The following is a 13,088-nucleotide window of genomic DNA, read 5'->3' on the forward strand; positions in this document are numbered from 1 at the left end:
GAATGGTGCTTTTAAGACGTCAGCTATAAATTATGATAAATAATGGCCTCTCAGCTCTCTGTTGGCATTCATAAATTCACTGCTTCGTAGGAAATCTCACATTAAGCAAGGACAGTTAGAAGATAGGTTCAGTTAAAAATATTCCACTAGGCTATGAATACTGCATGTACAACGTATTCAGCCCCTTGGGATGTGGGGGAACTTTGCATCACTGAGCAGTTACTTTCCTGACATGTTGCCAGGGACCTCTTTACCCATATGCGGGGGGAGGGAGAGAAATGCATGTAGTCTGTAGCATTAACCTATAAGCTTTTGCTTATTGGTTAATGGGTTAATCGACTATACTATTACATCCCTACACCCCACCCCAGGGCACCCTGCTTTCCCACTACTGCAGAGAAGTGGAGCCCAGCAGGATGGGAGGGGGCATCTGGAAGAGCAGAGCAGGCTGTGGAGAGTGTGTGGGGAGCCTAACCCCTGCTGCTGTCTCACATCAGACCCCCTAGTTATCCCCTGGCTTGTGTTGCTCGGGGGAGGGTGCAAGGCAGTTGGGCAGGGGCCAAACAGGAGTGGGGCTTGGGGAAAAGAGTGTGGTCGGGAGGGGTGGAGCAGAGGCATGTGGGGACTGGGCCTGCAGCAGGGGGTTTCCTAGACCCTCCACCTGGGCCCTATACCCTGCTAGGCATCGCCATGGTTACAGTTCATTTCCGATTGCCTATTTCTTGTGCCTTGATATACATGCCATCTGAGCCAGATGCTTCAGTCCTCACTCAAGCAGAGTTTGGCACACAGTGATTAGAGCTAGACAGACCTATTCGATCACATCCAGGTCACTCCCAGGTAACTCGGGTTTGTTCTCCACAATCTGTTGCTTAGTGCTCTGTTCAGTCTGTCTTTAAATGTGCTATTGAAATGCAAAGTCTACAACGTGGGCGATTCTATTAATTCTGTCTCTGAAAATCAACAGGCCCACAACACATCCAGGATGAGTCAGCTACATGCCTTTTTATGCACTCGGCCCCATATCAATAAAGAGTTAATGGAAATATGTGGCCAGTGTTTGGTTTGATGTTTGTGCAGAGGAGCTACAGGAATGTGGTATAACTGTTAACCCAAAGACTGCAAGGAGCAGATCCAGTCAGACCATTTCCCCTTCCCATGACCAAAGTATTTCACAGAGGCTGAGGAAGTATCGTGAGCGAGGCAGGGCTGTTGCCTCATTCTATCCCAGTTCTGTGGTTATCTTCTTTGTACCTTTCTTTTTTACTCTTATTTGTTTGCTGATTGCTAATGACTTACTGTGGAAAACAAAATATAGACCCTCTGTGACTCAAAGAGTCTACAGGCTGGAAGATGGTCTTTAAAGTGGGCCTTTAGACAGATATATGATATCAGGTAGCTTTGGGTGGAACACGCAAAGGAGGGAGCCATGGAGCCCAGCAAAATCAGTTTATATGTACAGTAAAAACTGTGTGATCTGGCACATTTCTAACCAGAAAGCTCTATTGACTGGTATTTCTGATATCTCCCAGTGCAAATCTTCAGTCTGTTAACCAGGACCAGGGCCCTACAGTAGTGCAGGGCCTGGCACAGCCTCCCTCCCCCACCGCCTTCTCCTGCCACTGCTCTGCCCCTGCCTTGCTCCCACTCTACCCTGACCCTCATTCTGCCCTGTCCCAAAAGCCCTCCTCTCCCAAGTGACACCAGCAGACAGCAGAGCGGGGCCAATTGTGCTGCCAGCAACCCCGGTGCTGCCCAGGGCCTGTATCTCCTGAAATATGGGGTCCCCCAAAGTGTAGTGCCTAGGGCAACCACCCTGAATAGTCTTATGGATGGAATGGCTCTGATCGGGACTAGTAAACTGCTCAGGACATTGTGCAGTTGCACATTCTGTACTCTACTTATGTCCAAAAGAGTTAGAAGATAAGTAAGCAGGCTGATATCAGGGATTTATTAAAAAAAGCAGCTTCCAGGGTATGTCATAAGAGTCATTACACCTTCTGCATCTACAACGATACTTGATAATGATGACCCTGAGGCACCGCAAGATCCTGAAGTGCCTTTCTGAATATCAAAGATAAATTAAATTATGTTTAGTATCGTTTTAAGTGTTCAGTGTATTTTTAGCAATCTAGATGTATGCCCTGCACTACCCAGAAAACGTAGCCTGTACACACCTAAGTGCTTCAAGAAATTATCCGCTCTGTGTAGTGCAGTATTACTACTGGATTGGAGAGCGTCTGTCTGTATAGTATGTTATAGTTTATTCATTTTATTGCATTCTGTTTCTTTGAAAATTGGTATTCCATTGGTAAGTATCTCTTATTTAATCAGAATGTTTTATTAATCAGCACCCCCTGGGTCCCTAACATACCAGTAAACAAAGTTTTTACTGTATTGCCAGTGGCTAATTAGCAACAGACATTGCTAATATAATAAGTGAAGAATCATGTTTAATTTTCTCAATAGCTAGTTAACGTACAGCATCATTGCTCCACTGGGAGGAGATGAGGTGTACACCAATTTTGCTTAACCTCTCACAGAAAGCAGCTCCATCTGGCCACTGTCCTGATGGAGATATGGGTTGTGTTTGCCTTTACCGCACATCTTTTCTGTGGAGGAAGGATCAGAGTTCCCAAGTCCCTGCTGTGATGGCTGATGGGAGCTAATAGCACTGCCCTCTTGGGCTGCTACTTTCAGATTTCATTCTCCAGGTCAGAGATGTTTCATCAAGACAATATCATATTTGGAGCTTGTAATATTGTGTTGGCCAGCCCCCAACAATACTGCAGCTGCCACAATAGCCCCTGCAATCTGCTAGCCAGATGCAGGAAAGATCCTTTCAAATCAGGAATGCCCTGCAGAAACTGCCAGTGCCAGGAGTCAAAATGGTGCCTTTTCTGTTTAACATGCAATCAGAGCTGCAGTGCTCTGAATATGGGACTCTTTCTAGAAGACAAAATTAAACTAGGAATGTGAATTTTCAAAACTTCCATTAACTTCAGTGGGAACAATGTCAGGTCCATACAGTGATGCTATGGGAAAACATGAGAGCTTGTGCTGATTGTACCTTCTGTCTGAGCTGTGAAAATGCAGTAATCATTGTCCATCTGCTTTTTCTTTAATGTTTCTAGGTAAACAGAAATATCTTTGTGCCAGCCGGAATGACTGCACCATCGATAAATTCAGAAGAAAAAACTGCCCTTCCTGTCGCCTGCGAAAGTGCTACGAAGCAGGGATGACCCTGGGAGGTAGTGTGTGTTTGGCAGTGTACTTTGATGCTTTCATGTGCACCCATATGTTTTATATATGGAATGCACACCTGCGGCACTTTTTCAGATTTTTCCCTACATTAATCTATTGGCAGCCCTCATCATAGGGTCCGTACATTGCCTATTGCTAAATTCTTGCAATTAATTGATAAGCGTATAAGAGACACGTTGCACTCTGTTTACAGATCTCATCTTCCAGTTACCTTTGCAGGACCTCTGATATGTGGGATACATGCTTCTGACACCACCTCGGCCCATCTGGCCCATTGGGAGTGCCATGCAACCCTATCATTGAAAGAGAACAAGTAATCCCATGTCATGGCCAGCAACGGGTTAAGAGGACTCTCTTTTTTTGTAAAAGTAGGCAGTAGGAGGACCTCTTCAGCCCATACTTTGGTAATCCTCACGCTCTCTGTTTCAGCCATATAATAGTTCTTTCCCCACCTGTCAGCAAAGTTTTAACAAATGAGTGCAATATCTTCTCTCACTGAGTTTTCATTATTTGCCCGTAAATTTCTGTAGTCTGCTTACTTGTGAATTATAAAAGTTATCACAGGATTCACGTATTATCAGAGTCAGATATTGTTATTGCTGCTTGTAATTGCAAACATCTCCCTCTTGTTTTTCTGTTGAGTTTGTTCTCATTAACTCACCAACTTCCATCCTCCCAAAAAAGGGCCTTCCCCCATCCTTAGTAGCCTGTGTTGTAGTTGTATTGTTATTGCCTTTGAATAACAGGAGCCATTTTCAGAGACTTCTCTTGGAGGGACTTTGCCTTACTGTGTTTTAAGTTTTCTATTGCAGAACACTTTTTACCTATTCAGAATGTTTGCATTTTATTGTGTCTGTGTGTTTAGTGGCATGACATGCATGGGTTATGATCCTCAAGGTCTGGTCTTTAAAGTGGGCTGATCCTTTAAAAGGTGCAGTAAATATGCAAGGACTCTAGGCTTCAATTTAATTTTCTCATTTTACACCTCTCCCTTTGCAATCATATAATTCTCCAGCTCTTTTGCTGACTCCCTAATGTGCCTTCGAAAACACCCCCTTTGAGTCCTGAGAAGCTCTAGCTAATTGGTGACCTTTCCTCCTGTTTTAAAATAACCATGCGGGTGAGATTATAGTTATGTTTGAGCTGTAATTGAGGTGCTTGCACCTTATTATTAGTTATGTATTAGTTTGGAAAATAAAAGAATGAGTCACTAAAATATTGGCTTTTCCTTAACCCCATTGAGGCTGATTCATGCTGGTGTGTGCTGACTTCAGATATTGCACAATTGTGTCATTAATGCTTTCACTTAAACTGTCAAATGTATTGTGTGTTGATGTTTATTTTCTGGAACATGGTGGATGTGGATTAATCCTACCTAGAGAGCATTAAAGTTTAGTACTTTTCATCTTCAGAGTGCTTTTTAAACACATCCATCAGGTCTATCCTATAGACTTATATCGCTATAAATACAATGCCTTAAGGATGTGAAAAATCCACATCCTTGAGTGTTGTAGTTGTACCGACCTAACGCTACCTGACCTGTACACAGTGCTATGTTGGTGGTAGAGTTTCTCCTCTCAACATAGCGACTGTCTTTTGGAGAGGTGGATTAACTATGTTGCTGAGAGAGGCTCTCCTGTCAGCCTAGGAGCATCTTCACTAAAGCAGCACAGCTGTACCAGTGCAGCTGTAGTGCTGTACATGAAGACAAGCCCTAACTCATAAATCATCCTGTGCCATGGCCATGGAAGTAGTAGCATTCTGATTTTACATGTAGAAAAACAGACACAGAGAAGTGAAGGGTCCCCCAGTAAATCAGAATCAGAGCTAGCTGAGAACTCCCATGCTCCTGGTTCCTTGATCTGGGCTGGACAGCATCCCTTTGTTAATAAGGGGAGAGCAAGCATTTGTTTTTCAGTACGCAACTGGAATCCTGACTTCTACTGTGGCTGTATCACATTTCACTCCAACGTTTGTGAAAAGGCCTTGAAATTAAAGTGACCGGGCTATAGAGCTCTCCTGTCCACAAGAGCAGTTTTGTTTGCAGGTCATTAAGGTTTTGTGTTCACTAGGGGAAAATGGTGCGTCTTGTCTCAAGTTAGCTAACAGAAGGTAAAAATCTAGCGAAGACAAGGCAAGTTGTAGCTTTCAGCTGAGTTAGCTGGTCATGGTGGTTTCTTAGGGCATGTCTGTATTGCAGCATGTCTCAGAGCCCAGGTCAGTGACTCAAGACTCATTGATCTCACTTTTATGGAACTAATAGTATCAGTGTAGCTGTTCTCACTTGGCCTGGAGCCAGGCGCTGACACACAGTCTGAGCAGGGACATCTCCATTGCTATTTTTAGCTCTGTAGCATGGGCTATGTCCATTGACCCAAGCACTGAGATGCATAGCCGCTAGATTTTCTTTTCTTTTTTTTTCTGGGCAAATGTATCCTAACTTGACCTGCTGACCTTTGTGAAAGCGACAGACTGCCTTGTCTTCACTAGAATTTTACTTGGTGTTAGTTAACTCAAGCTGAGAATGCGCCTCTTTCCTGTTTATTTACCCTGTGTGGGCTGATGGATCGAGAATGGGGGTCAGAACAGTTGCAGTTCACTCTCACTGCTCTCAAAAAAGATATACTGGCATTAGAAAAAGTTCAGAAAAGGGCAACTAAAATGATTAGGGGTTTGGAATGGGTCCCATATGAAGAGAGATTAATGAGACTAGGACTTTTCACATTAGAAAAGAGGAGACTAAGGGGGGATATGACAGAGGTATATAAAATCATGAGTGGTGTGGAGAAAGTGAACAAGGAAAAGTTATTTACTTGTTCCTATAATAGGTGAAGTAGGGGCCACCAAATGAAATTATGGGTAGCAGGTTTGAAATAAACAAAAAGAAGTTCTTCACACAGCGCACAGTCAACCTGTTGAACTCTTTGCCCAGGGGTTGGCATAAGGGGCTCCATGGGCCAATCCGGCCTGCCAAGCAGGTGGATCCGACCCACAGAGGCCCTGCTGCTCCCCCGCCCCCAGGCCAATTAGGGCCTGGGGGCGGGCGAATGCGCGAAGCCTCCTCCTGCCCTGCCACGAGCAGCGCCATGTGCTGCTTGCGGGGGGGGGGGGGGGGCGCGGAGGACGCTTTGCACACTACCCTGCCCCACGTCAATCAGGGTCTCACTTCACCCTGCCCCAGCCCTGTGGGGAGGAGGCTTCTCGCATTCCCCCACCCCCAGGCTTTGGGGGTGAGGGAGCGTGCCAAGCCTCTTCCAGGGCATGGGTGCCTAGTGGGTAGAGAGCAAAGGAGCTCCCCCCACCCCTTCCTCTTTAGGCCCCACCTCTTCCAGGGTGGCCCAGGGCTACTTCAAAAAATTTTGAAGTGGCCCCTGGGCAAAAATTATTTTCCACCCCTGTGCTTGCCTGAGGAGGTTGTGAAGGCTAGGACTATAACAGGGTTTAAAAAAGAGCTAGATAAATCCATGGAGGTTAAGTCCATTAATGGCTATTAGCCAGGATAGATACGGAATAGTGTCCCTAGCCTCTGTTTGTCAGAGGGTGGAGATGGATGGCAGGAGAGAGATTGCTTGATCATTATCTGTTTGATTCACTCCCTCTGGGGCACCTGGCATTGGCCACTGTTGGCAGACAGGATACTGGGCTGGATGGACCTTTGGTCTGACCCAATATGGCCGTTTTTATGTTCTTATGTATGTCACCGTGGCAATCCTGCTGTTCCATTGGGTTGTTACCACTTCAGAGAGGGTCACGCTGGATCCAGCTGTCACTTGCCATAGCAGCAAAGCAATAACTACAAATTCCCACAGAAACTTCTCAGTGTACTGAAATATGCAGCTCAACAGGGCCCATAAAAATATCATGAGAATGTCACTGAGGAGATATTGTATTAGGCAGATATTTTTAAAATACTAGCTGATGCCCTATAGCTATCTGGGAACAATATTTTAGGTGCATCACAGGAAATACTAAGGCATCTGTTGCTGCAGTTGGCTAGTTTCCAGGTCACTGTGCTCCTTTTGTAGTGTGCAAACAGCTATCGTTTAAGGAAAGAATGAAGCACAACAGACAGGCCGGTTCTGGGTCAACTTAGCCCCTGTTGGGTGCTGTTTCAGGGCATGAGGCCAACAAATCAGCCATTTTGACCACTTGAGGAGTATCATATAAATGGGTTTATATGGGAAGGAAAAAATCAAGCTTGCTCATTCACTGGATCGGCAACTGTAGATTTCTGATTGGTTGGCAGCTCTAAGCTCCCCATTATATTTGAGTTCTGATGTCATTTTATCTATATTAATAAAGGCTTATCTGGCAGTGGCTTCTTGAGGTATAAGGTACTTTCATTATCTGATTGGGCAATTCCAAGGACATTGCACCTCAGGTTATTGCCCTAAAATTCCCTGAAAGCAGCTAGGAATGCCAGGAAAAGATCCACCGGAGCCATCATGAAAGTATCTGAAAGGTCTGAAGCTCAGACACGTGTGCAACTTGAAATAAACGTACTTCTGTGAACATGGAAGAAGAGAGCGTCTCAGGACCTAGGTATTACTGGTGTTCAGTAAATACAGTAAAACTCCAATTGTCCGGCATCCAGTGGTCCGGCACTCCCGATGGTCTGGCACCAACTGGAACTCGGAAGTGCTGCTGTGAGCCCCATGGGCGCTCGCGGCTAGGAAAGGGAATGGGAGAAGAGGGGAAGGAGATTATACCCCTGTGACGGGTCTGCCGGGACCTGCACTGCGTCCAGCCAGGGGGTAGGGGGTGGGCGGGGAACGGCACGGCGAGGGGCGAACCCTCTGCCGTTTTGTCTCGCACAGCCATGAGAGCTAAGTCCCCGAACTTGCCCCGTTCTGGCTGCGCTCAGCCCCGTGCCGCCACTGAGAGTTTCCGGGAGGGGAGCGGGCTCCCCACCCCACAGATTGCAGTAGTTATCGCCGAGCAGGGGGGTGAGGGGCGACGCTGTGGGACCAACCCGGCAGCACCCCAGCTGCTCTGCTCCACTGCTTCTCCAAGTCCACTGCTGCCGTTGCTGAAACTGACAAGCAGCAGACTTGGGGAAGCGGCAGAGCAGAGCAGCTGGGGTGCTGCCGGGTTGGTCCCGCAGCGCCGCCCCTCATCCCCATGCTCGGCGATAACTACTGCAGTCTGAGAAGTGGGGAGCCTGCTCCCCTCCCAGAAACTCTTGGCGGTGGCATGGGGCTCCCCCCACCTTCCTGCAAAATGGCGGAGGGTTCGCCCCTCGCCGCGCCATTCCCTGCGCAGCCCCCCACCGGAGTACCTCCCGATACTCCGGCATATCCGATAATCCGGCACCACCTCCCAAAGGTAGTGATTATCGGAAGTCTACTGTACCAGCAAGAGAGAGAAATTAAGTCCCATGTTCTTTTGCCTTTGCTGAAAGTTCTGGAGCACGTGACAACAGGTTTTTTGAGACAAAAATGTGCATTATCTTCTGCTGTGATATGGAGGACACATTAAACACAGTTTGCCCCTGTCTGCTGTGATTGCTAGTCGATAGTTAATATAATTCTTCCAGGGTGTGTTGTTGCACTAGCCGCTTAATTTTCTGGTTCTTTCTGAAAGTGCCATGTAGGGAGTCAACATCAATATCTGGAGTAGCTAATGTTGATCACGTAGTCAGTAAATCTAGTCTGTTTACGGTTGGTATCCAGAAAGTGGGCCTGGTGAGAATCCAGTGATGTTGAGTTTCATGAAACATCTGGAATGTATTAAATTAAGTTCTGAGTTTTATAAATCTTTTGTTTGAATTGTAAGAAACATTCCTTCCCTTCATTTAAATTCTTGTTAATCCAGGAAAATTTTGTAAAAACTGTGAAGGTCATATTTTCAGATACACCAAAGTGCCTTTCCCCCACTCATTCCCCGTTTTCTGGTGACTTTACACTGCCAGACCAATGTGAAAGGGCCTAGTGTAAATGAGTATCTGCTCCTGATTTTTTGACTAAATGTAAGCCTCTGCTGTGCAAGATTTGTAAGTTATTTTTGCCAGGTCTCCAGTTTAGCTACCGTAGAAGAATAAAAGATGAAAAACATATGATGAAGCTTTGTCAAAACCAGCTCAAACCCAAACTAATTTGTGGCAAACTTCTGATGTTTATTTGAAGTGAGCATGGGGCAGAAAATACCCCCCTCCTCCTCCCCAAACAGGGCTGATGTTACATGTAACAGGCAGAAGCAAGGAAGTTGCCAGTTAGGGTTACTTATAGTATAGTATAGTATAGTATAATGAAAATGAAAGAGACTGGCAGCATTAAACATAGCACAAATTGAGGCGTGGGAGCCTTCATTAGTGATTGTTAGCTACACAAGCATGTTAATTTCACAGTGTTTCCCATTGCTGAGTTGGATAATATGTGATGGGGATTGCTAGACTGCTGTGAAATAGTCAAGGAACTTATCAGTGAAAAGGCTGAGTTTTGTTGATCTCTGTGGAGCAATGATTTAGATCAGTTTTTTTCCCATCTCCAAGATTATTCTTACCTCCCCTCCTCCCCATCATGCACACATGCTCAGTAGAGCAGTTAATACCCTGCCTGCCTCACCTCTTCTGCTTTTACACCAACAAGTAGTGTGTGTGCAAGAATGGTGGTAACAAAGCAGAGAAGGTAAAAGAAGGGAAGGAAAGGTCAGAGGCAAGCAGCCAGCCCAATCCCTACCATCCATTCCTTCCAGACAAGTAGGGAAAATATATTACTGAATGTAAATATGATTCCTTACTCTCATTCCCACTCACTGCTACATTAGTGCACAAGGTCTGGCTAGCTATTCAATCACACTGTGCTGGGTGGGGGAGAGGCAGGTTGCATAACCTAAAACAGAGAGGGGCAACCTAGGCTAGTGAATGGGACACACATTTGATCCTCCTTCAGCTCAGTGGGCTGCAAGAGTGTCGTAACAAAGATGGCCTCCCAAGACAGGGTAGTTTTGCTAACTGTGCTTGCATAGTGTGTGCCAGTGTGTAGCAGCACTTTGAATGGATATAGAAGGAGTGCACAGCTCTCACAATTTTGTGTGCAGTCGGCACACACCTCACGTCACATGCCCTTGCTTTATGTGCACGTCACTTTTGTAATACCGTTAGGGAAAAAAAACTATGCAGACGAAAACCAGTAGAATTTACCAACTCTGTGCATGGGCAGTGGTAAACGAAATGTTGCATGAGCCACACATAGAACCCCACTGGGCCACATTCAGCCCTCAGACAGCAGGTTACCCACCACTGGTCTAAAAACAACCTCTTTTAACTAAGCAGCACTGCCTGGGTGCAAGATGTAGGAGAGACCAAAAGTGTAAGAAGTAAAAATGTATGGTTTCTGCTTCACCTAATGTCAGGAAACCAGCAGTCCTTGTAAGGTGAAAACATACCTCAGTGGGTACAAAAGTGAATGTGCTATTAAAAACATTAAACTGGTTTGAATGTTTCATTCAAATCTCAGTTCTGCTCAAAAATGTGATGGTAAAAATGGAATAGTGGGGCTCCCTTTTTCATCATGGTGACTCGAGATCAAATTTCCTGTTTTACAAGTAGAAGACAGAGGGTTGTTTTAACTAATCTGTCAACCCTTTGGGGCTTTTGAGTCAAACTGAGTTTTTTCTGCTCACTCATTGGCAACAAAGAACCTTTCGTAATCAGAACACCACTATCAATTTCTGTTGATAGTGCACAGTTCAGAATGGAATGCTGCTTGCATCTCCAGAGTTCAGTTGAATGTGAAGGACTAACAGGAGTAAAACCAACCAGAGAAAGATTTAGTCAACGAAGTGAGCAAATATGACTGAATCCATGTATTGGTGGAGCTAAGAAGATATCATTTGGGGCATGTTTCAGAGCAGAAAAGCATCATGAAATAAAATCCTACGAGCCACTGATGGTTGTGACATTTGAGCAGGACTTTTTTTTTTTACTGTTGCACATGGCCAACCAGATGTATAATGAGACGCAGGATATTTTGGATAAATTCACCATCTGATGGGCTGAAATTTCTGTGGCACTTGGTAATAGAGGGGGAGAGGAAGTTCACAGCTTCTACCCTCCAGTCTTGTGGCGTTTCCTACTGCCCGTGTAAAAGATGTGCGTGTGAGGGACACCATTACACTCCCTTGGCTCACATTGGAGATGTTAGTGGTATGCTACCTTATGGCACTATCACTGAAGTTAATGGCAAAATCCCCATTGATTTTAAGAGTGCAGGATCAATATATGTATCCCCTGGAGGCTCATCATAGTGATCCTTAGAATGAGGAATACTGAAGGAGTACTTCTTGGAAACTGATCCACACTTCCTTGGTTGGCCAGAGGGGGTCGCTGTTGAATAGTGCACAGTATTACTTCTAGCCCATGGCAGCCTGAGAAGGACAAAGACAAGGAATCAGACTTGGATATCCCACACAGCAATGCAGAGCGCGAAGCCCTGGGCCAACGAAACAGTCTTTTGTTATGTTTGCAAAAGCTAACATGCCTTTATTTATTTTAAGCTCTTTTTCTTTTTACTTGAAGATTCATAGTGAAGTTTCCTTGAATAAAAGCAGCAATACATCAGTGCTGTATTCTCACACAGGACAGACCGACAATTAATGCTGCTAACGATTGGGCGTAGTTTTCACTCACTGGGTCAGCCTGACCGGTTCTGCCTCATCTGTTTTACATTGGTTTTTAATGCAGGTTTAAAAGTAGCTCTAAAGCCGTGTATGCTGTGGATTCGCATACACAGCTATTTTCCCCACTGTCAAAAGACAAAGCTTTCAGGAATGCATCCAGGCTCAAAAAGTTAGTATTAACTGTTTAGTAATCATGAGTCACTTCTGGGTAAAGGGTTTTATGTGACCAATGAACCTGCACTTTGGAGTATTTATAGTGCTATAAGGAGGAGACCAAGCAAATGTCTTATTTAAAACTCCCTCTGCTTTGGCGTAGAACAGCAGTTTTGAAGCCTTCATTATTGATTTAGTTCACTCTGACATGAGAGCTGAAATCCATTAAACAGGATCTTCACATGACCCATACCATCAAACCAAAAAAAAAAGCAGGGGGAATGGAAGATGTGAAGTAGTTATAGCACTTGGTAGTGTCTGTAACTTCTCAGTGAGGATCCCAGTGCAACACACTACCCTAGAGACTCCCTTGTTACTGCAGTCTGGACACCTATAGAGCTCTGCTGATGCATTTCAATACTGACCAGTGGTAAGGATGTTAAATTATGATTATCTGGCTAATCATGTACTCGATACAATTTGTATTGACTACACAAGGGGCCCCTGTGCAGAGCTGTCCCAGCTCGTGGTAGCTCTGGAGTCCCTTGCAGCTCTGCATCCTGGTGGCTCTTACTACTACTGCCCTATCTCCCGCTCCTGCTGCCTCTGATGGGGAGGGGGGGAAGCAGACAGCACCACAAAGACGATGCTGGGGGGAATCAGCTTTTAAGACAGCTCTCCCCAGCACTAGCTCTTGTACCCACCCTTGCTGCTTCTGAGACAGAGGCAGTGGGAGTAGGAAGCAAATAGTGGAGAACTCCATTTGTCTACCCGATAACCATAAGCTTATCGGGTAGTCAAATAGTTGATTACTCGCTTACATCCCTAACATGTAGTACCCCAGATGTTCTACTCCTAAGCAATCAAACTGCTCTGGTAATGCACCTTACCTAGCCTTCTACCAGTTTTGGCCATGCACCAAACATTAGAATTCTTTCATAATGTCAATAAATATGTGGACAAGAGTGACTAAGTGGATTTAGTGCACTTGAATTTTCAGAAAGCCTTTACAAGGGCCTTCATCATCAAAGTCTGTTAAACAAAGTAGGCAG

At 45.2% G+C, this 13,088-nt stretch overlaps 1 protein-coding gene across 1 annotated transcript in view; it reads left to right on the forward strand.

Annotated features, from left to right (window-relative positions):
* AR (androgen receptor) overlaps window positions 1–13,088 on the forward strand; it is a 139,748-nt gene that overhangs the window by 91,905 nt on the left and 34,755 nt on the right. Inside the window, exon 3 of the mRNA XM_006125241.5 lies at window positions 3,135–3,251. Within this exon, the coding sequence (XP_006125303.2) occupies window positions 3,135–3,251 (117 nt within the window). The remainder of the gene's footprint in view (window positions 1–3,134; window positions 3,252–13,088) is intronic.

The sequence above is a fragment of the Pelodiscus sinensis genome, chromosome 13 (genome assembly GCF_052426305.1).
Source record: "Pelodiscus sinensis isolate ZL-2025 chromosome 13, ASM5242630v1, whole genome shotgun sequence".
In the NCBI taxonomy this organism is placed as follows: domain Eukaryota; kingdom Metazoa; phylum Chordata; order Testudines; family Trionychidae; genus Pelodiscus; species Pelodiscus sinensis.